General features: G+C 36.4%; 1 protein-coding gene and 1 long non-coding RNA gene across 3 annotated transcripts; one reads left to right on the top strand and one right to left on the bottom strand.

Annotated features, from left to right (window-relative positions):
- Positions 1-18,990: 18,990 nt before the first annotated feature.
- On the bottom strand, positions 18,991-21,667 carry LOC110896866 (myb family transcription factor PHL7). Its single transcript, XM_022143926.2, has 6 exons — positions 21,342-21,667; positions 21,136-21,212; positions 20,917-20,956; positions 20,599-20,656; positions 20,413-20,482; positions 18,991-19,546 (listed from the first exon to the last, which is right to left on the bottom strand). Exons 1-6 carry the CDS (start codon positions 21,448-21,450, stop codon positions 19,136-19,138), a joined length of 765 nt encoding a protein of 254 aa, XP_021999618.1. The 5' UTR covers positions 21,451-21,667; the 3' UTR covers positions 18,991-19,135.
- Positions 21,668-23,903: 2,236 nt separating this feature from the next.
- On the top strand, positions 23,904-26,077 carry LOC110896865. Of its 2 annotated transcripts, none has more exons than XR_002568236.1 (4): positions 23,904-23,985; positions 24,918-25,053; positions 25,698-25,790; positions 25,866-26,077. It is a non-coding gene; the product is annotated as an uncharacterized LOC110896865 (long non-coding RNA). The 2 variants fall into 2 exon arrangements; XR_002568237.1 differs by having other exon boundaries at positions 23,912-23,993.
- The last annotated feature ends 994 nt before the right edge of the window (positions 26,078-27,071 follow it).

The following is a 27,071-nucleotide window of genomic DNA, read 5'->3' as shown; positions in this document are numbered from 1 at the left end:
GATTGTGTTAGAGCATCGTTATTATCTCGAAATAATTTTATATCCTTAGTTGCATGATATATTTTCTTACGTGTGTCTACGGAACCAGTGTAATGTGTCTGTTACGAGCCGTGTATTTGTATATGACCCGTATATTAGGTGCCAGTATAATTTCTTGATTGTATAGATAGTAATAATCTTTTATATATAGTTTTCATGAAAAATAGTTTCATTAGTATTATTATTTTCATATATTTCTAATAAGTTAATTAGTATGATAATTTAAGTTCTTATAGCCATATATAGGGTTGCTAGGTGCTCCTTCCCCATTCATACGAACCATCCTAGTCTTCTTTTCCGGTGGTGTTCATGGTTACATTCGCGAAGTACTTCTTGACCATTGGGAAAACAAGACTGAAGACGGTGTTAAGATCCAAAAATACCTCTCAAAATGAAGATTATTACGATGGGTTGAGATTTACTATAAAATTATTATGTTTCATATTCAAAACTTGGATGAATAAATCATCATATAACAAGTCCTTAACTCATGAAGTTAGACGTGATTGCTTTTATCTATTTACTAATGAATACGTAATTTTGAGACAATCCTAATAAATCAGACTGACCAAATCAAAAAGTTCAGTTAAAAACAAAACAAAGTCAAATGAGTCAAAGTCACACATATCATGCAACATTATAACAGTTTTTACCCAAAAAATGTGATTACTTTGATCTATTTACTAATGAATAAGTAATTTTGGGTTATCCTTTTTGTCCTAATAGATCACACTAACCAAATAAAATATAATCACTTAAAACCAAAACATGTAAAATGAGTCAAAGTCACACATATCATGCAACCTTATAACTGTTTTTATCCAAAAAAGTTGATTATGAAACAAAAAAAAAATTATTGTTTTGCAATCGTATTTAACTTCATAATTATATAAAAATGTGAACTTATTTTTTTAGATTGAAGTGTTTCTATTCTAGCCAACCCAGTTTTCCACATAGACCTCAAAAGACTTTTATGTTTTCAGGTAAGAAAACCCAAGTATTGCATTTGCGTAAGTGGTTGGGAGTGGTGAGCCCAAGATAAGGCTCTGCCACCATAATAAAGTAGCAAGTTAACCTTGAATGGATTCAGTGAATATGCTAAAAAGCTACTTTATACAGACAAGTGCATGAATAAACAAATGTTTATTCATGTCAACACTTCTCTATAAATAGATAACCTAACACCGAAGGGGGGATGTTATAAACCAAACATTCATTACATACAACAAAAACTTCATTGCCATTCATTACAAAATTCTTAAAGTATTCGTTTGTATTAGCCAATAATCTCACAATCACCTTGTAAACCCTGTTTCAAAGTGATATAAACTTCAAAATTCTGTAGTTGTGTTTATTGAAAGTTTGATTTCTATTTCTGCACATTATTTTCATACTTGTTGAAATCACTTGCCAAATTTAGTTAAAAATTGTTATATGGGGTCAACAACCATAGTTAGAAATCTAGAAATATAAGAACGCGTATAAAAGTCTTGAGTCTGTGTTTTTAAGTATGTGTATCGGACAGAGATTTCACTAGGTTTCGTTAAGTTAGGGATTAGAATATATAGAGTGTTTAGATAGGGTTTAAAAGATGAGTTGGTGACAACCATAAAAGGCTGATGGACTCATTAGTTGACCAAGAATATTAAATCAAGTCATACACACACTACACCATAGCGTGGTACGTGAGAATGATGGTGCATGGTAGGTTGATGTCATGCGAATGAAGTCATGCGCATGGGAAACACATACGTCCAAGATGTCATGCTGTTGAAATATATAATCATATTATTCACTTTTATTTTTTTCTTAGCATACAGATTATACAAGTGATTTATCATAAAGATAAATCATTAAGTGGTTCGAGTACTTGAGACCTCTTCTGTTTTCGAGATACTTCCACTGTTCCTTCAGTTCTCTCTCTCTCTTAGGGGTTTCACATCGTTCTTTGTTTCAGTTGATTGTTGATCTTGTATTAAGATCTTCTTGCTTCTGTTAGATCTGTTGTGAGAGTAGTAGATCATTGTGTTGATGGTCTTTGTTGAGAGTTGAGAAGTTTTACGATTATCTGTTGTTCTTTGTTGGCTAAATCGTTGGTAATAAAGTGTCTTTGGATTGATACATGTTGTTTTGACATGGTATCAGAGCTTTAAGGCTCAGATCAAATTGTTTAAGGCTCAGATCAAATTGTTCTTCCGCTGATTTGTGTTTGATTTTTTTTAGGTTTTTTTTACTTTGAAACCCTAGATTAGGTTGAAAACGTTCAGATCTTGGTGGTTGATTCTTTTTTGATTCCAACCGAAACCTTCAAATTCACATCAGGTTCTTGCACGGCTTCACCAAAGATAGTATCGAGTATCTTCCGATCTTCGACTCTCTCACGTTGTTCAACACCTGTTGTTATCGACCTTAGATTCTTGATTCATTGTCGATTTAAGTTTGCTCATCACTTATTGTCATACAATATAGATTTTTTCTTGTCTTGCGAGTTTTTTGATCTGCTGGAAATCTTTGAAGTTTAATTCAGTGTTCCTATCTGGTTCACAAACTGGTGCAATTTTGATAGCTCTTGGGGTTTATTCGGTGATTGTTCTGTCTCCGATTCGTGTTCCGCTGCAGATTTGTGATCATATCTGTTTAGATCTAGTGAGTTCTTGGTGGATCTGGGTAGTGTTCTTGCTACCGATTCCAGATTTTGAAGATCAGGCTGTCTCGGGGTTTGTGCCGTTCAAGATATAGAAACCCTAGATCTAGGGTTTGGGTTTTTTTTCTTGTCCGACTTGTAGTGAACTGTTGTTTGCCGACTTCAGATCTGTACACTGTGGTACAAATCTGATCGGAGATCTTGGGAGGTGTGCTGGTTCTTGGTGATATATGTTGTCAGATCTTCTCTATCCCGGTGTTATATTTCAAGGTGGTGTGCGGAATTCTGTGGAAGTAATTTAGGAAGCTGCTGTTCAAAACAAGGGTTCAACCGTCGATGGCTGTAAAATCCTTGATTTGAACTGGAGAAATCCTTGCTAGGGTTTGCTATCTTGGTGAGATCTTTCCTTTTTTTACGTTTCTATTGTTTTTTGCATTAGGCATTCTGTTTCCAGGGTAGTTGGACCGGTCTTGTGAATTTGAGACAGGAAGGGTACATCACGTTGCATTGTTGTTTGTTTTTTATGACTACTTGTTTGTTGTTCAAGTGTGGTCTTAGTTACTTGTTATTTTGCCTTTCTCTTTTTGTTTAGTTTGTGTCCAGGTCTAGGAGGCTTCCTCGATAAGGCTTGCAGAGGCACCTTTGAGTGATGAACCTCTGATCTGGTCCCTGTCGTGGTTTCGCCATTAGTGTATACTGTTATATACTTGTTTTTAATGTTGTGATTAAAGTGTGAATTTCATGTTGGTTGACTCGTGCATTTGTTGAAACTACTTGTTGATTGTTTCTTGACTGTTATTTGTTTCTGTGTTAAGATGGGTGATGGTCTGGGTGAAACACTTTTCAGGAGATTAAATGCAAGTGACCCTTTGTACTTGGTTGCATCTGATTCAAGTAGATTAACAATTGTTTCAGTCAAACTTAAAGGAATAGAAAATTACACTGTATGGTCTAACGCTTTGATATTGGCTTTACAAGTAAAAATAAGTGGGGTTTCATTGATAAAACATGTAAGAAGCCCGAGAATAATGATGTTTTGGCTAAAAAATGGAACAAGTGTAACTCTGTTCTTTTGTTTTGGTTTTTTAAATTTCATTTCTAAAGAGCTCTATTTGTGTCCAAGTTTTCCCTAAATATGCATAAGAAGTTTGGTCTGATTCTGTTACATTTAGGTATTGTTCTTGTTTTCATATTGATAATTTAATGTTGAGAATAAGTGTATCTATGTTTTTTGATTGGTTGAAAAATATTGTTCACTAACCAAGGTTTATATCAATTTTTTCATTCGTAGTATAGATCAAAGAGTGTAGATCATCGTGTTAATGATCTGCTGGTGAGTTGAGAGGTTATTTTATTGCAGTTAGTTAGATCTGTTTTTGTTCTTGTGTCAAAGTTCTTAGTAAGTGAAAGATAAGGTTTTATACTCATCCAATTCGTTTATGTCTTGAACGTTTTTTTAAATATCTTTCAACTGTGGTCGGTATGTCTACTTGTCTATAATGTTGTTGAATGGTTAGCTTGACCTATTTGTCTGATTGTTTGGTTAGTCGAGCTGTGTGGCTCACGTATTTTGATCAGCAGCACTGTCAGGATTGTTTTTTGAATGTTTTTACAACATTGTATTTGTTCTCGTGTGTGAGATGTATGTTCCAGTTGCAAATCATGTGATTTTGTATTGTGTTGGAACTTGTTTTGCTGTATCTTGCAGACTGATGTATACATTGTTATCAGTCTTGTTGCTTAAATCTTGTGATTCATTGTTTTTAAAAGTCATGTGACTTTTATGTGTTATCAGATGTGTATCTGATGATTCTTGAACAAACATGTATTCCTTTGGTTATTGGGATCGCCGTGTGTTTGTTATTCTTATAAAGGTTTTTATCATAAAGATGTAATCTTCCATGGTGTTTGTCTTTATCTCACTGGTCTAGGAATTCTTATGTTTTGAGTCCGACCGTAGTGCGATTTGTGTAGGATTATCATGTTGATGATCTTATTAGTTTCGTGTTTGTCTCTTTGAGACGTATCGCCGATCGTAGTGATGTTAGTTCACTGGTCTAGGTGATACTTGTTTGTTTTTTCTCACTGGTCTAGGGTCGTTTGTAGATTCTTCGTGTTGTTGAGTCTAGTCCCGTTAGATCGTAGTGTTGTTTCTTGAATGGTATAGCCTTGTGTAGTCTATTGTGTAAGAGATATTTTCTGATCTTAAATCATGTGATTTTGTGGATTATCAGAATTTGTTTAGGCTGTAACTGTTGTCTGATGTAGACTTGTGTAATTCTTGTTTCTTCAGACTTGGTTTTGAATCTTGTGATTCGTATTATGTGGTTCAGACGTCGTGAAGTTGTAAATGGTTTTGCTTGATTGAAATTAGTCTTTAAGGTTTTTACAAAGTTTTCTATGGATCTGCATTTTGTAAAGTTGTGAAAGTTTTTTGATCAAGTAAATTTTGTTTTAAGTTCTTCACAAGTTTTGTTTTTGACTTGGTTCTGAATTTTATAGTCGTTTGACTTTATATGTTATATCTGATTCTGTTATGCAATCATAAAATACTTTTTTATTCTAGTATGTTGTATGATTGTACTTGTCAGTGATGCATTCAAAGTTTTTATTGTGTCGTGTGGCATTTTTTTGTGCATTCTTTGTTTACAGAGAATCTAAAGTTCATTGGTTGATTAAAGATATGTTTGAAATAGACATTGTTTTGAATGTTATGGTTTTTTGTTTATCAAGATTGGTTTTTGATCGTATCTGGAATTGTGTGATTCCTTGTTTGATCTGTTGGTTTAAATCCGATATATCCAAAATCTTGTGATTTCGTGCTAGTTAGATTGTGTTTTCTGACTTGTTTTCTGTGATAGAAAATACTTTAATTTGTTTCTTAACATGTTTTCCTATTATTGATAATTGTTTTAAAGGTCATGTCTTGAATAAAAGTTATTTTAAGGAAATGGTTTTGAGTGTGATGTAATTAGGTGAGTACGTTGCATTTTCTGGTACATAGTTGTTTTTAACTAGTTCCTTCTTTCAATTTGAGTGGAAATATATAACTATGCATAATGTCTAAAATAAGTTTTGATCCAATTCTATTGCTCAAGATTGAAACGTTTTTTTATTGGAAGTACACCTTGTTTTACAAAAGGTTTTTTGGTTTACAAATGGTTTGTTGTAAAGGAAAATTTGTTCAAAGAATCAATTTGTTTGTTTCTTACCAGCTAGTTTGTGGTAAACTAGCATAAGAACATGTTTGACGTGTTCAATAATAAAAGTGAGGGGGGTGTTAAAATATATATACTATACACATACGTTTAATACTCATTAATTCACTTTTATTATTGTTACAATTATTAACTCTTCTCTTATTGTTATATACATGTGGAGAATAGAAGGCCCAGTTATAACGGACAATCTGGACACATGGGTGCCGCTTTGGGATCTTTACTGGATTCTATTGGGCTTAGGCGAACATGGGCTGGAAGTCTTGGATCTGGTTGGTGTCATAGGGCTTTGGAAGTGATGCACTATACATATATATATATATATATATATATATATATATATATATATATATATATATATATATATATATAGGGGGCTGCTAGAATTAGAACCACCTCAAGTTGTAAGAACCGCGAGAACTACACCCCACGGGTGGGCGTTTGTGACAACCCGAGTTTCCAAGGTTTCTACTTGACTTAGTACTTGTTCACTAGATGTCATTTCTATACACATGATGTGCCTTACAAGTGTGTTTTATATTTTGATGTGCATAGTTATATTAATGTGTTGTATTTCTTTTGTGTTTGGGAATATTAAACAAGCAAGGAACCTACGAAATCACCCTCCCCCTAGCCGAAAAAACCCTCACTCATGAAAACACTTTCTGATGAAAACACATATGTGTTTTCGTCCAACAGGTAACCAACGAAAACCAAATGGGCTTTAGGCCCAGTCGTGGCTAGATAAGCATTTGTCATTTATCCCTTACAAAAACTATTATTTGGCAAAAAAAAAAAAAAAAAAAACCCTAATCACTTCTCATTCTCTCATTCGCTCCTCTGAAACCCGAAGACAATTTTGAACAACCAAGACCAACACATCGATTGAAGTACCCCCTTTCTGCTTAGGTTAGTAATCGGCTACCTATGATTATTTGATTGGAATCACTTGATTATTTGACATCATAAATGATCTGTTAGTACGTAATGTTTGAGAATGCATGATCTGTATGATAAGAATTGGATTTATCCATTGATTGATTTTGATTCGTTGATTGAATCGATAATAGATGACTATCATATTAAGGTTCTGTACTTAATCATATGTCAGATACATGATGATCACAACAGGCTGATGATTTAAGATTGATTAATAGATGAATGATAATCAGGGTTTGTATAATGATTTGGTAATTCATATGCTTACATGTTAATAATTTGATTTAATTGATTTCACTGATTTAGTCGCGTATCTGTTAGACGATTAGGGTAACTGGTAAAACGTAACCGCTGTTGATGATGATGGTGTTCAACGAAATCGCAGGAACCACGAAAACACACGTCACGCGAAAACACTTGTGTTTCCGTCACAACTTAGACCCGACGAAAACCAAAGGGTTTTCGGCCCAAGTTTGGACTTCGGCCCAATAATGATTTCGGCCCAAGTGTCTTCGTCCAAAAGGGGTTTTCGTCACATTAGGGATTTCGCTATAGGGTTTTCGCCCAACTAGTGATTTCGCCTAGCTTTCTGCACAGTAACGTTGCTAGTTAGTTAACTTTGTTAATTACTTAAACCCTGTTAGTTTGTTGAATGCTGTTAGTTGTTAACTTTATTAAGTCAGTGACACAGTTAAGCTATTTACTTAATTAACCCTGTTATATGTATTGATTTAGTTAAACTTGTTAACTCTGTTATGCATGCCAGGAATGTAAACTCAGTTAAATCTATTAACTCTGGTTAGTTTACATACCCTGTTAAACTCGTTAACTATGTTACGTCACTAACTCGGTTAAGAGTGTTATTGGACAATTATGTTAGAATAAACTGCAAAAGACATTGATGTGGTACGTGAACTGTACGGATGCAATTAACTGTTGGTGTTGCATGATGAATAACTGCCAAACACACTCTGTGATATTACTGTGATGCTAGTTACATGTGAAACATTACGAACGTGAACTGATTGAGTATACGTGCACTATAGGACGTGACTGATTATTTGTGAGCTTGTACTTCTTTAGCATACCGAGCAAACCAAGGTGAGTTCACACAGCCAAGGCATGGGGTTCCCGGGTGGGAATGGGATTTGAGGAATTATTGTGTATACTCATATGATAGAACCGGACGATAAGATACGACTAGACTAGTAACACTTACTGAACTGATCTTCGCACACCTGCCAAGGGTTGGCCGCAATATTATGACTGACTTCGCACACCTACCTTAGGAAGGCCGCGAACTAAACTTACTAATCTTCGCACACCTGCCTGGGAGGCCGCGATACTAATAAACCTAGTCTAGGCTACTTGGGAGGAACATCCCCTAACATCTTCGCATACCTGCCTGGGGGCCGCGATGGAAATATGACGTATGATATAACAAACGAACACACTACTACTCACATTATACTATTACTGAACTATTAACTGTGAACTCGCTCAACTAGTTGTTGACTTTCTGCTGCATGCCTTGCAGGACCTTAGGTACTTATGGAGCTTGCACAAGGAGGAGCGGGTCGTTGTGGGCAATGGATCGTGAATGCTATGTTAATCACTTAAACATTTGCACTTATGTTATACATTGGGTTTTCGTTATTACGCTTCCGCTATTGATACTATGTTTGGTTTAGAACATCAATTGTATTGAATTGGGTTTTTACGAACTATCTTATTTATATTATGCTATGTTCAATATGATTGATGGCTTGATCCTGGTCATGTCACGCCTCCAAGCGGTGGTACTCCGCGGGTGGATTTTTGGGGGTGTGACAGATTGGTATCAGAGCCATTGGTTATAGAGAATTCGGTTTTAATATGGGAAAACGTTTTATTAAAACTAGACTATAACCAGAACAGTGCTCTCAACGATCCACAACGACGCTTCGCTCCACGTGCAAGACTCGACATCCTAGGTAATAAGGTTTATGTTTATTACCTGCTTGCTAGAACTGCATAGGATTTTGCTCGTAGTATGCTAGATTACATCGTTTACTATACGTCGTTACATGAGAACCCCTATGTGCTTACACTCTTCTGTCATCGCTCTATTCGCGAACCTCTCTAACTCATGTTGCATTTGCTATGAAGATCATGTCTGGACGTGTGAACATGACTCAAGCCCAGTTGACGGCTTTCGTTAATGAACAAATTGCTGCGGCACTTGCAGCTGCTCAAGCAGGTAGTATACCCTGCAGTATAGACTCACACTAGGATCTTTAGATCCTACATTAACTCTCGTATTTAACTTGTCCTATTCGTACACAATAGGTCAACACGCGCAGCAGCCTGTCTGCACTTTCAAGAACTTCATGGACTGTCGTCCAAGCTCATTCAGTGGCACCGAGGGGGCAGTGGGACTCCTCCATTGGTTTGAGAAGCTAGAGTCAGTGTTTGAAATGTGCGAATGCCCTGAGGCTCGCAGGGTCAAGTATGCCACTGGCACGTTGGAAGGGATTGCGCTCACCCGGTGGAACGCGCAAGTACAGATCCTAGGGTTGGCAGCTGCTAACGCCACACCTTGGGAGGATTTCAAGGAATTGATTAAACGTGAGTACTGCACACGAGACGACATTCACAAATTGGAGAATGAGCTATACCACTTGAAGATGACGGGGTCAGAGATTGAGGCTTACACGAAACGGTCGAATGAACTGGCCATCTTATGTCCAACGATGGTGGACCCCCCAGTTAAGCGCATCGAGTTGTATCTTAAGGGGCTTGCGCCAGAGATTCAGAGCCACGTGACGTCGGCTAACCTCAACAACATCCAAGACATTCAGCGTCTTGCTCATCGACTCACCGATCAGGCAGTGGAACAGAACAAGCTGCCAAAACGCATCAGTGCTACCACTACTGCTGTCACTACTCCCGCTACTCCCAGTGACAACAAGAGAAAATGGGAGGGGGATTCCAGCAAGGGATCAGTTTCTGTTCAGTCTCAAGCACAGCAGCGCAAGACAAATGATTACCAGAGTCCGAATCAGCAATCATCAGGCAGTCAGGGGCAGGGTGGATATCGGGGAATTCACCCATGGTGTAGTAGGTGCAACAAACACCACAGTGGAAGATGTCGTAGGGAACGTTGTCAAAGATGCCTCAAGCCGGGTCATGAGGCTAAGGATTGTAGAAGCTCACGGCCAGCAAATCAGAACCAGCAACTCCCACCGCCAGCTCCACAGAACCAACAGCAGCAGCCACAGCGTGGAAACCGGGGATGTTTCCAGTGTGGGGCTGAAGGTCACTTCAAACGTGATTGCCCTCAATTGAACCAGAACCAGAATCGTAACAACAACAATAACCAGGGCAACGGGAATAACAACAACGGGGGAAACAACAACAACAATGGCAACGAAGCTCGGGGTCGTGCTTTTGTGCTAGGTCGGGGCGACGCAATGAATGATCCCAATGTGGTTATGAGTAAGTTTCTTCTTGACGATATTTATGTTACTGTCTTATTTGATTCGGGTGCTGATACAAGTTATATGTCCTTGAAAATGAGTAAATTGTTAAAACGTACACCAACACCCCTAAACACCAAACATGTCGTAGAGTTAGCGAATGGTAAAAGTGTAGAAGCCGCACATGTAATCCAGGGTTGTAGCATCGTTTTAGCTGGTCAGACATTCTCGATTGATCTTATACCCATAGTCTTGGGTAGTTTCGACGTCGTCATCGGTATGGATGGGTTATCCCAACATCACGCAGAGATTTTATGCAAGGAAAAGATCATTCGTATTCCTCGCTCTAGTCAAGAACCTCTCGAAGTTCAAGGTGACAAGAGTGGTGCTGTGGTTGGCATCATCTCTTTCTTAAAGGCGCAGAAATGTTTACAAAAGGGGCACACTGCAATTCTGGCACTTGTCACTGACGCATCAGCAAAGGAAAAGAAGCTGGAGGATATTCCAGTTGTACGTGACTTTCCTCAGGTGTTTCCTGAAGATTTACCCGGTTTACCGCCTCACCGCCAAGTCGAATTTTAGATTAAGTTAGCTCCTGGAGCAGCACCAATAGCCCGCGCACCGTATCGTTTAGCTCCAACCGAACTGGAAGAACTGTCGAAGCAGTTACAAGAGCTCTTGGAAAAGGGCTTTATTCGTCCAAGCTCATCGCCTTGGGGAGCTCCAGTACTTTTCGTGAAAAAGAAGGATGGCACTTTCAGGATGTGCATCGACTACCGTGAACTGAACAAGGTGACGGTGAAGAACCGTTATCCTCTTCCGCGTATAGACGACTTATTCGACCAGTTGCAGGGGTCGAGTTACTATTCCAAGATAGACTTGAGGTCAGGGTATCATCAGCTGAGAGTCCGGGATGAGGACGTCTCTAAAACCGCTTTCAGAACTCGCTACGGTCACTACGAGTTTCTTGTCATGCCATTTGGGTTAACGAACACGCCTGCCGTGTTTATGGACCTTATGAACAGGGTGTGCAAACCCTATCTAGACAAGTTCGTCATTGTCCTCATCGACGACATTTTGATCTACTCCAAGAGTCAAGAGGAGCACGAACAACACCTACGATTGATTTTGGAACTTCTTCGAAAGGAGCAATTGTACGCCAAATTTTCCAAATGCGACTTCTGGCTTCGTGAAGTCCACTTCTTAGGCCATGTGGTGAACAGGGATGGGATTCATGTCGATCCATCCAAGGTAGATTCGATCAGGAACTGGCCTGCACCGCGTACACCAACGGAAATACGCCAATTCTTGGGTTTGGCGGGTTACTACAGACGGTTTATCAAAGACTTCTCAAAGATCGCACAGCCGCTTACTATGTTGACACAGAAAGGTGTTACCTATCGTTGGGGTAATACACAAGAAACTGCCTTTCAGTACCTGAAGGATAGACTATGCAGCGCACCTATTCTCTCATTGCCAGAGGGCACGGATGATTTTGTGGTCTATTGTGACGCATCGATACAAGGGCTTGGTTGTGTATTGATGCAGCGGGATAAAGTTATTGCCTACGCCTCTCGTCAACTCAAGGTTCATGAACGGAACTACACGACGCACGATTTAGAGCTGGGAGCTGTTGTTTTTGCACTTAAGATATGGCGACACTACCTGTACGGTACCAAGTGCACAATTTACACCGATCACAGGAGTCTCGAGCATATCTTCAAGCAGAAGGAATTGAACATGCGTCAACGACGATGGGTCGAGTTACTTAACGATTACGAATGCGCTATCAAGTACCATCCAGGCAAGGCCAATGTTGTGGCTGACGCTCTCAGTCGGAAGGACACCCTACCTAGACGCGTACGAGCCTTGCAGCTCACTATTCAGTCCAGTCTTCCCGCACAGATACGAACTGCTCAGATGGAAGCATTAAAGCCTGAAAACGTCAAAGCTGAAGCCTTACGCGGCTCAAGGCAACGAATGGAACAAAAGGAAGACGGCGCCTACTACGTAACGGGGCGTATTTGGGTCCCACTTTTTTGCGGTTTACGCGAGCTAGTAATGGACGAAGCTCAGAAGTCCCGCTACTCGGTACATCCAGGGTCGGATAAGATGTACCACGATCTCAAAACAACATATTGGTGGCCTAGCATGAAAGCCCACATCGCGACTTACGTTGGCAAGTGTTTGACTTGTGCAAGAGTCAAAGTGGAGTATCAGAAACCAGCGGGCCTACTTCAGCAGCCCAAGATACCGCAATGGAAATGGGAAGAAATTTCCATGGATTTTGTTACAGGCCTACCCAGATCCCAGCGTGGGAATGACACTATATGGGTGATCGTGGATCGACTCACCAAGTCTGCACACTTCCTGGCTATTAAGGAAACGGATAAGTTCTCCACTCTCGCAGACGTTTATCTTAAAGAAGTTGTTTCGAGGCACGGGGTGCCCACCTCCATCATTTCGGATCGGGATGCACGATTCACGTCAGAGCTATGGCAAGCGATGCACAAATCTTTTGGCTCACGATTAGACATGAGCACAGCATATCATCCTCAGACGGATGGGCAGTCTGAGCGAACGATCCAGACTCTTGAAGACATGCTTCGGGCATGTGTTATTGATTTTGGCAATGGCTGGGAAAAGCATCTCCCTTTGGTGGAGTTTTCGTATAATAATAGTTATCACACCAGCATACAAGCCGCTCCATTCGAGGCATTGTACGGGCGCAAATGCCGGTCACCTCTCTGTTGGGCAGAGGTGGGGGATAGTCAGATCACGGGTCCAGAGATTGTAGTGGACGCCACGGAAAAGATTGCACAAATACGACAACGCATGGCGGCAGCACGCGACCGTCAGAAAGCATACGCGGATAAGCGTAGGAAACCGTTGGAATTTCAGGTCGGGGACCGGGTTTTACAGAAAGTCTCACCCTAGAAGGGTGTGGTTCGTTTTGGCAAACGGGGCAAACTAAATCCGCGATATGTCGGACCGTTCGAGATCATTGAGAAAATAGGCAAGGTGGCATACAAGCTAAACCTACCAACTGAACTCGGTGCAGTTCACAATGTCTTTCACGTGTCAAATCTGAAGAAGTGCCTGTCAGATGAGACCCTCATAGTTCCTTTGAAGGAGCTCACCATCGACGAGCGGTTGCAGTTCGTCGAGGAACCAGTTGAAATCACGGACCGGGATGTTAAGGTCCTCAAAAACAAGAGAATCCCTCTTGTTCGAGTTCGTTGGAACTCCCGTCGTGGCCCAGAGTACACCTGGGAACGCGAAGACCAGATGACAGAAAAATACCCCCAGTTATTCGAAACCAATGCAACCCCTACTGAGGCTGAAGCTACTACAGAATTTCGGGACGAAATTCCAAATCAACGGGGGGATGATGTGACACCCCAGGTAAACGATACAACTACCTAGCTTCCTCAGTAACCGCATGCTAAATTTCGGGACGAAATTTCTTTCAAGTTGGGGATAATGTGACAACCCGAGTTTCCAAGGTTTCTACTTGACTTAGTACTTGTTCACTAGATGTCATTTCTATATACATAATGTGCCTTATAAGTGTGTTTTATATTTTGATGTGCATAGTTATATTAATGTGTTGTATTACTTTTGTGTTTGGGAATATTAAACAAGCAAGGAACCTACAAAATCACCCTCCCCCTAGCCGAAAACACCCTCACTCATGAAAACACTTTCTGATGAAAACACATATGTGTTTTCGTCCAACAGGTAACCAACGAAAACCAAATGGGCTTTAGGCCCAGTCGTGGCTAGATAAGCATTTGTCATTTATCCCTTACAAAAACTATTATTTGGCAAAAAAAAAAACCCTAATCACTTCTCATTCTCTCATTCGCTCCTCTGAAACCCAAAGACAATTTTGAACAACCAAGACCAACACATCGATTGAAGTACCCCCTTTCTGCTTAGGTCAGTAATCGGCTACCTATGATTATTTGATTGGAATCACTTGATTATTTGACATCATAAATGATCTGTTAGTACGTAATGATTGAGAATGCATGATCTGTATGATAAGAATTGGATTTATCCATTGATTGATTTTGATTCGTTGATTGAATCGATAATAGATGACTATCATATTAAGGTTCTGTACTTAATCATATGTCAGATACATGATGATCACAACAGGCTGATGATTTAAGATTGATTAATAGATGAATGATAATCAGGGTTTGTATAATGATTTGGTAATTCATATGCTTACATGTTAATAATTTGATTTAATTGATTTCACTGATTTAGTCGCGTATCTGTTAGACGATTAGGGTAACTGGTAAAACGTAACCGCTGTTGATGATGATGGTGTTCAACGAAATCGCAGGAACCACGAAAACACACGTCACGCGAAAACACTTGTGTTTCCGTCACAACTTAGACCCGACGAAAACCAAAGGGTTTTCGGCCTTAGTTTGGACTTCGGCCCAATAATGATTTCGGCCCAAGTGTCTTCGTCCAAAAGGGGTTTTCGTCACATTAGGGATTTCGCTATAGGGTTTTCGCCCAACTAGTGATTTCGCCTAGCTTTCTGCACAGTAACGTTGCTAGTTAGTTAACTTTGTTAATTACTTAAACCCTGTTAGTTTGTTGAATGCTGTTAGTTGTTAACTTTATTAAGTCAGTGACATAGTTAAGCTATTTACTTAATTAACCCTGTTATATGTATTGATTTAGTTAAACTTGTTAACTCTGTTATGCATGCCAGGAATGTAAACTCAGTTAAATCTATTAACTCTGGTTAGTTTACATACCCTGTTAAACTCGTTAACTATGTTACGTCACTAACTCGGTTAAGAGTGTTATTGGACAATTATGTTAGAATAAACTGCAAAAGACATTGATGTGGTACGTGAACTGTACGGATGCAATTAACTGTTGGTGTTGCATGATGAATAACTGCCAAACACACTCTGTGATATTACTGTGATGCTAGTTACATGTGAAACATTACGAACGTGAACTGATTGAGTATACGTGCACTATAGGACGTGACTGATTATTTGTGAGCTTGTACTTCTTTAGCATACCGAGCAAACCAAGGTGAGTTCACACAGCCGAGGCATGGGGTTCCCGGGTGGGAATGGGATTTGAGGAATTATTGTGTATACTCAGATGATAGAACCGAACGATAAGATACGACTAGACTAGTAACACTTACTGAACTGATCTTCGCACACCTGCCAAGGGTTGGCCGCGATATTATGACTGACTTTGCACACCTGCCTTAGGAAGGCCGCGAACTAAACTTACTAATCTTCGCACACCTGCCTGGGAGGCCGCGATACTAATAAACCTAGTCTAGGCTACTTGGGAGGAACATCCCCTAACATCTTCGCATACCTGCCTGTGAGGCCGAGATGGAAATATGACGTATGATATAACGAACGAACACACTACTACTCACATTATACTATTACTGAACTATTAACTGTGAACTCGCTCAACTAGTTGTTGACTTTCTGCTGCATGCCTTGCAGGACCTTAGGTACTTATGGAGCTTGCACAAGGAGGAGCGGGTCGTTGTGGGCAATGGATCGTGAATGCTATGTTAATCACTTAAACATTTGCACTTATGTTATACATTGGGTTTTCGTTATTACGCTTCCGCTATTGATACTATGTTTGGTTTAGAACATCAATTGTATTGAATTGGGTTTTTACGAACTATCTTATTTATATTATGCTATGTTCAATATGATTGATGGCTTGATCCTGGTCATGTCACGCCTCCAAGCGGTGGTACTCCGCGGGTGCATTTTTGGGGGTGTGACAGCGTTCACCATGATTTTTTTTTTTTACAACTAGATGTGTGTATTATAAACACAGCCGTAAAAAAAAAATTTTAAACGCCGCGACCGAGGGGGTAGTTTTTTACACCACAAGTTTGGTGTTTTTAATTTTTTTTCTTTTTTCTTTTTTTTTTCACCAAACTTGTGGTGTAAAAAACTACCCCATCGGCCGCGGCGTTTAAATTTTTTTTTACGGCTGTGTTTATAATACACACATCTAGGACTATCCACATCAAGGAAGTTTGTAGGTGACATGGAGGGTGTTCATTCCTATGTGGAGGGCATTTGTGAGAGGGATGGATTAGTGGGTGTTGTAGAGGATGACATGAAGGGTGTTCATTCTTCACAATTCTTGGGGAAGAATGGTGAAGAATGGGCTAATGGTGGGTCCTTTTTTTTTTTTATAAGGTTGTTTGTGAGAAGGATATATATGTTATTGTTGTGGGTAAAAAGTGTTTGTGGGAAGAATAAGTGAAAAGCTGATGTGGCCTGCTGATTAGGCTGTTTGTAGAAAGGATAGCCTTTCACTGATGCGGATAGTCTAGTTGTAAAAAAAAAATCATGGTGAACGCCCACCCGTGGGGTGTAGTTCTCGCGGTTCTTACAACTCGGGGTGGTTTTCATTTTAGCGGCTCCCTATATATATATATATATATATATATATATATATATATATATATATATTGTTGTTTCCTGTTGAGTGGTAATGCCAGAGAAGATAGTTCATTGTTCAAAGAGGCACGTATCAAATTCCAGAATCATCTCTGGTTCCTTTCCTTCTCTTTCTTAGTTAGTTAAGCCACTGTTCTTGTTATTTTCTATATTCTCTTTTAGGGTTTCTAGATGTTTCTTTGTGTCTGAATCAGATCTTGTGTTGAGATCGTGATTATATCGGTCTGTTCATCTAGAGAGTTGTAGATCATTGTGTTAATGATCTGCTTGAGAAGTTTGAAGAGAGTTTTTTATTTCTTGTTCGATTGTTTCGCTGAGTTTTTGCAGTTAATAAAGTGTTCGAGTTTGAATCCATGTATTTTGACATGGTATGAATAGCTGGAAATCCGGTGTTTCACAGAACGAAGCATTTCGAGTTAGATTTGTTTTTCCTTAGGGAAAAAATACATGCAGGTTGTATAGCAACAGAGCATCAAATTGCTGACCTTTTTTTACTAAAGGTTTGCAAGTGGGTCAGCATAGTGTCATTTGTAACAAACTAAACTTGTTAGATGTTTTTAAAAAATAAAAGTGAGGGGAGGGGGGGGGGGTGTTGAAATATATACATCATATTATTCACATCATAATATTCATTTTTATTTTTTTTCTTAGCATACAGATTATACAAGTGATTTATCACAAAGATAAATCATTAAGTGGTTCGAGTACTTGAGACCTCTCCTGTTTTCGAGATACTTCCCCTGTTCCTTTAGTTCTCTCTCTCTCTTAGGGGTTTCACATCGTTCTTTGTTTCAGTTGATTGTTGATCTTGTATTAAGATCTTCTTGCTTCTGTTAGATCTGTTGTGAGAGTAGTAGATCAATGTGTTGATGGTCTTTGTTGAGAGTTGAGAAGTTTTATGATTATCTGTTGTTCTTTGTTGGCTAAATCGTTGGTAATAAAGTGTCTTTGGGTTGATACATGTTGTTATGACACATGCGTATCAACTTGATCAAGCCTACAAATAGCCTCATGCTCATATGTTCAGTGTAACTCTCTCATTACACACAAGTTCAAGATCCATTCTTAGGAGAGCTTATTAAAATTGAATCCGATTGTAATGAAACTCTTTCCGGTTGTCGATTGATTGTAATAGCTTGATAATAAAGCTTTGAAACGTTTATATTTACAATTTGGTGCAAGATTACGGTTCGGTTTAACGGATTCCGCACGTGACACTTGTTTCATCGCAGAACTTGTGTTCGATAACGAGCCGTTCCTTTTTTTATCTCATCAATATAAGCATTAAAGCATGATGACCTAGATTTTCTGAACTAGAATTAGCAACAACTTCAACGACATCAGAAGAGTAATCCGAATAAGTCGAAGAATCATCTAAATCCAGATTGGTAACCTTTAGATCACACAAAGCCGAACCCGAAGAAAAAGAGTTTTCGAAGAACCAACAGAATCCAGATCGGTAACCTTTGTGGACAAAGTGGTTTTCGAGGGAGAGTAATGTTATGAGTCCAAATGCACATGTGGCTCTGATGTTTAATCCAATACACAACCAATGGTCCAAAGACAAATCAAGAAAAGCAACCGGTTCAAAGAACCATACATTGTATGAGTGAGTGTCATGTGTAAGTCATATCAGCAAGGAATAACAACATGCATTACATATGAGAATGCATGTTCATCGTTATTGAGTAGCTATAACCACATTCGATATATTGTTAATATATCTACCTTATGGTTGGTTAAATTTGGTTGTTTTTATATACCTAAAAAATATAAAAACAAACAATATGTGTAATAAAAATAGCGAGGGATTTATATTATGATTAAAATAAAATAAGGTATATCTAAAATGTACATATCAAATTGATATGAAAAAATTCACCAAAATTGACATTTTTGACAAAAACAACTTTGTAAATAAAAGACATTAACTTTTAACACACAAAAATAAACATATTAAAAAGCAATCAATTAAAAAATGACACATAAGCTAAGACGATTAGAATTTAAACGGCACAAAAAACCTTTAAAAGTATAACGAGCTACACGAAAACAAAGAATCCAAATAATACATGTGTAAAGTGGGTGCTAAATCTTAACCAGCAGCCAAAAGTGAAGGCTGAATCTTAGTCGGTGGCTAAAACTAATTCACAATGCGCAAAAATAATGTTGATTATCATTCAAAATGGAGTCTCAAGTACCAAAAAAACCACATCTTGATCAGTAAGTAATACTTGTTGAATTTCATGCTTATTAACAAAGATAAGAAGATAGGTTATTTAAAGTACAATACCATACAACTTGCACAAATTCTTAATATATAGCGAACGAACAATGTACGTTCTATCCAAAAGAGTTATACGATGTGGGAATCAACGGCGATTGGCAAAAGGCTAAACCCCATGGAAATATGTTGTCTTGGGAATGAAACGAATCACCACCTTTTGGAATGATAATGCTTTGAGTGTTGAGTGAAGGATGTTTGAATATTTGAGTAGATGCAAGATCATCTCCATCAATCCTAGCCCTTTTTGCGAACCGTTTATCTTGTCTATATCTCATCTCATTTGTGTCCACTTCCGAATCAGATTCGTAGTCCTTCATGATTGATTCAGAAACATCACATAGAGAGGGTAGAGATGTTGGAGACATCTTGTTGATTTTGTTGAAATGTGTTCTGAATTTGTGATCCTCTGTGAGTTTCTCAAGAAATCTTGATTGTGCTTCAATTTTCAGTTTCAAGTTCTTCTGTACCTGTTGCATAAACCCCAGATAAAACATTTTGTAACCATTAAAAAAAAAACTCAAAACGGCTCATGCTTTTGGGTAATAAACAAATTGCTACTTCCACATATTGAAATTAGTACGTGTAGCTGTGTGCAAACCACTAAAGCGACCAACATGTAACGTTCAAAAACCTATCTACATAAAATAATTTAGTCGCATAAAACGGTCACAAATTGTATTAAAAATTCTCTACAGAGTGATCGATAAATCGATTGGTGACAAAATGCCTGGGTCACAAATTTGTTGCAAACCAAAAGGTCTAAAAAATTGGTAGTATTTTCAGTAGTAAAAAGTTTCAACAGCTAAGTGTTCGGTGACAAAAGAACATGGTGGCGAATTGGCGATGTCATTCACCACTAAGGTTTAGGTGACCATCGTAACGAATCAAATCATTCTTATAATGATTAAACTCCATTTCATCTTGATCAGGGTCGAATCAAGCATTGTGGTGCCTCAAAGCGAATAACTAAAATATGCCCTTGTCATAAAAAGTATAGATTATTTTGTTTAGATCATATTATTCCTAAATAATCTGTGTATGTTATTATTGACCACAAACTTCACCATCAACTATCAGAAACCTTAAATTACCTACATATAATTCTTTCTTTCTTTTTTTTTATAAATTTATGGCCAGAGTTTGGCCCAAAGCTTTTTTGCTTCGTTTCACTTTGTCTTGGGTCACTCACAACTTTGGTTTTATATTTAACACTACTTATAAAAAATTAAGTTTTCATGTTTCATCATCATTCTCTCTTGTTACACAAATGAAAAAAAAAATAATAATAATAATAAATAAAAGAAAACTGATTTTGCTTGTTGAAATTGCTTACCTCAAGTTGATCATTTAATCGCCTTTGAACTTCCATTTGCATTTGCAATGCTTCATTTAGCTGAGCGCCACTATAATATTTTCATATATAAACGTTATGACATGAAACTTGTCATATCTCATGATTAATTAGCAAACACAATACTGCTTGATGGACAATTATAAAAGTTTTCATGAAATTACTCACGATGTTACACTGAAGTTTGGAAACATTTCAGATATGCTTCTTTTCTCAACCTTCTCTCCTGTGTGTTAAATGTAATATCAGTTAGCAAGTACACAAAATTATTTATACAATGGCAAAACCCTAATTCTCATTGTTGTCATTTTCTGATTTTAACAATTAAATTATTCTATTAGCTCTTCCAAAAAAAAATATATTCTATTACAAAACGAATTAAGTTTTTTTTTAATTATTTTGATTTACATGTACACTATAATAATATAGTAAATTTTATACAGATATGAGCTCTCTTTGGTTAGGATTGAAATTCTTGGAGCTTACTTCTTGATGATTCAGGGACAAATTTGGACATTCTATATTTCTGCATAACAAAAACATAATATTAGACTTCAATTATGGTCACATGTATTAGAGATTAAAACGATTAAATAAATTAATATGTACTCAAAATCTTTAAGAATATACAAGACATCATTCAAAGTGTTTGTGTTGCTTAAAAACAAAAATAAACTAATTCAATATAAAACTTATATCTAGTACCTGTAAGTGGCTTTTAACATGATAGATAGTAAGTCCAGATATCCCCATGGCCTTCAATATACCCTTTGGTGTTGCCCCTATAAAATCAGAACAATCAAGATTCACTAAAACAAGGACGAGATAGCTGATATGCTACCCGAGATATGATACCGTGTCATAACATGTTTTACGATACAAAATAATAAGCAATACATCTATGAACTTACTATCTGGACCACCAAGTTGATTAACAGCCTTTTCGAACAAATCATGAAGTTCCTGAGTCCACTTTAACCGCTCTTTTCCCGATCCTTGATCACATCGATTTGAACCCATGTTTCGCTAGCCAACCACAAGTGGTTCGAAGGATGTAATAAGGAGATGTTGAGGCGATTTAGGCTAAGGAGGAAGATGCTATATATTGTTAAAAGTTCGGATTAAACTAAGAACAAGTTTGGTAGTGTCCGAAAGTTGTGAAATTCAATGTCTTGGTTTACATCAACTGGCGACTTGCACGATAAATACAAGATGTATGAAAAGCTTAACTCAACTTAATAAACCTTGTGTCCTTGTGAACAATCAAGAAAGATTTTTTTAATTTTTAAATATTTGTTTTTTACTTTAGTGTCCTTTTCTTTGTGAATGCAGCTATATGTTGACCTTTCTTGTACTAAAAAAGCTGGACTATTATGTCTTGGGTTTATAAGAAAAATTAATGTTATTTACCTTTGAAAACATTTAGAAAATTCCTCTTTTTGTCAGTTACGAAGACTTATGGAAAAATATATGAAGACATATATTTATATATACCAAAGTATGTAGCTGAGATTTTCTTTATGATATATCAAAATGTTTTTCCTTTTTAATGATTTTTGGGAATGGGCATTGTATACATGAGATATCTCTCTTTTTAATAGTGAATTTTACATTAACCGTACTCCTAAATTACACTAAATTACTTAGTGTATCTCATGTTAAGAATTGAACCCTGGTTTTCTCTTTAAGAGGCAAGAGCCTCTCGATCTACCACCTAACAAAACTATTTAAAGAGGTTTTCCTGAAATTACAACAACAAATTCCATCCAACCTCAAGTATAAATGGAAATACCATTTAAAAAGAGTGAGAATAAATAGAGAAAACGTTTGCCGAGAGGTTTCATATATTGTGTAGTAAAAGTTTAGGAATTTTCTTCTCTGTATATTGTTGAAAGAATAATTTAACGGTTACAACTAAACTATATCAGTGGCGGAACTAGAAGAAAAATTTAGTGGTATCCTAATTTTTTTTTTACCTAAAACCATCCTTGAGAATTTGAGGGGCCCGGTGCGGCTAGTAAAAATGGACGGTCTTAAAATTTTCTTTTACCTAGGGTCATTTCTAAGAATTCGAGAGTCCTTAGGGGCTTGTGCTTGTATGTGTGTATATACATATATAATATTACGAGTTACAACCCGGTGTATACACGAGTTGAATAAAAAAGTTAAATAGGTAGTATTACACGTATGAAAACGTTATCAAATATTTTTTAATGAAACTTTAAATATAATTTAAAAGTTTTATAAATAATATTTATTTTGCAATAAAAATATTTTCAACAACAAAAAGTATCGAAAACTCATCGTCCTTCAACATTTGTTAAAGTATGTTGTCTTATATGACTTTTCAAAAATAGAAATTCTGGGCTTTAAAATTAATCCTTTTTAAAATATTTATCTTTAATTTCATATAAATAAAGTTTAAAAACTTTGTTATTTCTATATCCGTAGAATCATAGAGATAAAACATTCATATTTTAAACATGTTTATATAATATTTCTTTTCATTTAAACAAAAAAGATAAGCTATTGAATCATATATATACATATATATACACATACATACATATATATATATATATATATATATATATATATATATATATATATATATATATAATGTAAGTATCTATAGAAAACCCACTTTAATTTAGAAAACCCGGAAACTCAAAGCTCCCGATGTTTTTTTTTCTTTTGAAAAAATTTACACATGTTATATACATGTTTTTAAGGGTTTTGGGGAAAAAAATCAAAAAAGCGCCGAGTAGTTATTTTTTAAAAAAAAATAAACAAGTTTTGGTGTAACACATGTTACAAATATGTCAGATGAATGTAACATGTGTTACACCAAAACTTGTTTATTTTTTTAAAAAATATCTACTCGGCGCTTTTTTGATTTTTTTTGCCCAAAACCCTTAAAAACATGCATATAACATGTGTAAATTTTTTCAAAACAAAAAAACATCGGGAGCTTTGAGTTTCCCGGGTTTTCTAAATTAAAGTGGGTTTTCTATACATCCTTCCCCTATATATATATATATATATATATATATATATATATATATATATATATATATATATATATACGCTAATTATAAGGAGAAAACGCACTCCAGTTGACTAAACCCTAAAAACTCACACATGTGGCTAGGATTGATCCACGAATGAATTTAGATTGAGAGTAGGAAAGGGCATAACCGTCTTTTTCTTTCTTTACCTTTTGAGATTTGTGTGACCCTTTTCATGTGTAAGTCTGCACACGCAGACCTTTCAACATTTCTTCTTCTTGTCAAGCTTTTCATTAATTACATTTGTATAATCTCTCTCCTCTTTCACATATCTTCTTTATTACATATTCATCTCCATATCTCACATATCATTTATTCCAACCAGAAATTAGAGAGAATCTGATCTAAACTTTGGTGATGAAGAAACAGATCTCGAACAGAGGCTGAAGGTTTGAGTTCGAACCAGGCAAAGGTCCAGTGAAATTACACACTTTTTTACGTTTTTAAGGAGGCTGAAGGGTTTTGTTCGAAATTTTTGTTCAAGAAGGTGAATATGTATGTTTTTAAGCTTTGTTTGCAAATCTGCAATTTTTTTTACTCTGCATTTTTGTTGTGTTTTGTGGATCTATAACTTTTTTTATTTTTTGTTCAAGAAGATGAAGGTTTTTAAGTTCTTGTTTTCTATATCTCTTGCTTTTTATTATTGATTTTATCAATTTTTTGTGTAAACTTTGTTGCAGATTTCTAAACAAATCGAAACAATTTGTTTTAAGTTCTTGTTTATTGAATTAAATCGAAGTTACTTTTCTTGTTTATTGTTATTAATTGTAGTTTTCTCTTGATACAATCATGAAGCAAAGTGAGTTTTGTATAATAAAGATAAATTTTGTTAGATGAAACAAATGTGTTAGTTTACAAATGTGCTTGTTTATTGTTATTAATTGTAGATTTCTGCTATTTATGACCAGGGTTTTCTTGTTCATATTTTTGTTTTGCGGTTGATTTGTGAAGTGTTTCGTGTTCAGTCCATAGATGTAAAATTGGGGATGTATGTTGTGCTGTTGTACGTTTGCTAGTTTTGTTTTGGAAGAGATTTTAGCTACTGAGTTTACATGCACACCAGGTGTTTGTTTTAATACCTCAATGAAAAAAGATGCCCCTTTTTGTTTCAATTTTCGAAACAACTTTGTTTTCAGTGTTTAACTATGTAGTGTTTTGGAGCAGATCTCAGGTTGTTAATTTGTTTAGTACATCAGATGATGGCCTTTGGTATTTTGTTCTACATATCTAAATCATAGATTGAAATTGAACACTTGGTAAAATGATTGAACAGACCAAAGTAACACCCTTGGTTTCACAATGTTTTGTTATCTGCTTTTAGAATAGGTTGGTTTGAGATTAAGTTCAGATATATTTTGAATCCTATATTATTACTTTTAGTGTTATTGACTTTTTAAAGCTGTTTTGTTTATTTTTCAGTTTACAGATTGGGAGGAATGGGAATTGAGAAAATATTAAAGGCTCGAATCAAGTCAAGCCACAGGTAGAGGTTGACTTCAAATTGGCAACCAAAGAGCATGAAGACTCAATTTCAGAAGAGGCTCAGATTATAGAGGTTGGTTCTTCAATTTCATGTATTCAAGCTTAAATAAATTTGATTATAGCAGTTAAATGTGTCCTCAACAGATTATAGAGGTTGACCTACAAACGTTTATAGTTCATTCTTTTTTTTAACTAAATTGCTGCATTAGTTATGGTTACAAATTTTTTTAATGTTTGTAGTTTGTTATTATTAGTTTTTTTATTGGTAGAGGAGGAAAAAAAACAGATGATGTGTTGGTTAGTTTGGTTGAAAATGTGGTAAACTTGTATTAACAATCCCATTTTTATTTTTTGTTTTTATGAAACAAGCTTTTATATTTTGTAGAAGGTAAAAACATGTGTGGTTACACTTGTATTAAGTTTTTATATTTTTTGGAAGGGAAAAACATTCGATTTTACATTTTTAGAACACATAAAAAAATGCACCAATATCTACACTTTTTGGTGACATCAAAAAATGTACCACCATGTTTTGTTTGCATTGTAGCAAAACGTGTTAAACTTGTATTGACAATACAGTAAAATGCATCAGTTTGTTAGGTTTCATGTTAGATACATCATTCCAACTATAGGCTTCTAACTATCTCCAACTATATTCAAATATATGATTTTCTTATCTCTATTTTTTCTTTACAATTCATCTACCTCTCAAAAAAGATGAAAAGGTGTTCATGTGGGAGGATTGCTACCATCCGGACATCATGGACAGATGACAACCCAGGAAGAAGGTTCTATTCATGTCTGTTTAAGGTAAAAATTTCGAACCCTGTTTTAATAAGTAAATGTATGTTCTAATCATATTTTATCCCCATTATTTTAATGTAGCCCAGCAACTACCCTTTCATTGGTTGGGTCGACCCACTGATGTGCCTACGGTCAACTAGGATCATACTAGGTCTTTTGAGGAACATCAACAACCTGCAAGCTGAACTGCTTGTCCGTGAGCAAGAAATTCGGAAGAAGAAGAGGGTTATATGGTTACTGATATTAGCGTTAGTGATTGGCAGCTTACTTGTTAGCATTGTTTGTTGAGGTTTTTGCCATTGTTTGTTGAGATTAAGAAATAGGTGGTACTTAGTTGGATTATCCTTGTTAGTATGCTAATGACATTTTCAGTAGTATGTACTTGTTGATGTTTGGTTGAATCTGAGAATTTTCTATGTTATGGATTTTTTTGGTTTTGTTTTTACCATGTTACATTTTTTCCCTGAGATTTTTGTACATTTTTGCTGTGTTGAATCTGAGAATTTACTATGTTATGGATTTTTTTGGTTTTGTTTTTACCATGTTACATTTTTTTCCCTGAGATTTTTGTACATTTTGGCTGTGTTGAATCTGAGAATTTACTATGTTATGGATTTTTTTGGTTTTGTTTTTACCATGTTACATTTTTTTCCCTGAGATTTTTGTACATTTTTGTTGTATCTGTGTTTGATCATGTGCTTACGTACCGTGTTACATTTTTTTTTCCCTGAGATTTTTGTACATTTTTGCTCTATGTGTGTTTGATCATGTGCTTTTGTTGATGGTTGCTTGAATCTCTTTTTTTTCATGAGAATGTTGTACGTTTTTTTAGATTTGTTGTATTTGTGTTTGATCATGTGACTCTTTTTTTTCCTAAAGCGTGTATCTTATGTAAGCTTTTTTTTAAGATATCAACTATTTTTTTAGCTTTTCGTTATGTTAAAAGTCAGTATTTGTTGAAAACATATAATAATGACACGATTTTTTAATAACATAGAGTGGAAAAACATAGATTTAACACAATAGTTGAGTACATAATAACGTTCACACTAGATATGGTAAACAACATAGGATAAGGAAAGTATCCCCTATATTGCATGAGATAGGGGAAATGGGGGCACATTCTTTTTTCACACACATACTAGTAACTTCACATAAACACCACTTTTTAGCCAAGAAACGATCTTGGAGTGCCATACTCGATTTCAGTGCTGAGTGGTTCTGGGCTAAGCTCACTCTCCCACGGGTTGTGGTTGGCCCACAAGACAAGAGTGTTTGGAGAGTAAC

The sequence above is a fragment of the Helianthus annuus genome, chromosome 1, assembly GCF_002127325.2.
Source record: "Helianthus annuus cultivar XRQ/B chromosome 1, HanXRQr2.0-SUNRISE, whole genome shotgun sequence".
NCBI lineage: Eukaryota > Viridiplantae > Streptophyta > Magnoliopsida > Asterales > Asteraceae > Helianthus > Helianthus annuus.
The sequence above is the reverse complement of the archived record's forward strand: the minus strand, read 5'-3'. Positions and strand labels throughout refer to the sequence as shown.

Coding starts and splice junctions, on each gene's coding strand:
- LOC110896866 (XM_022143926.2), bottom strand. CDS start 21,450: ATGGGTTCAAATCGATGTGATCAAGGATCGGGAAAAGAGCGGTTAAAG. Junction 20,483..20,598: donor CCAAACTTCAGTGTAACATC/GTGAGTAATTTC, acceptor AAAATATTATAG/TGGCGCTCAGCTAAATGAAG. Junction 19,547..20,412: donor GATTAAATGATCAACTTGAG/GTAAGCAATTTC, acceptor TTTATGCAACAG/GTACAGAAGAACTTGAAACT.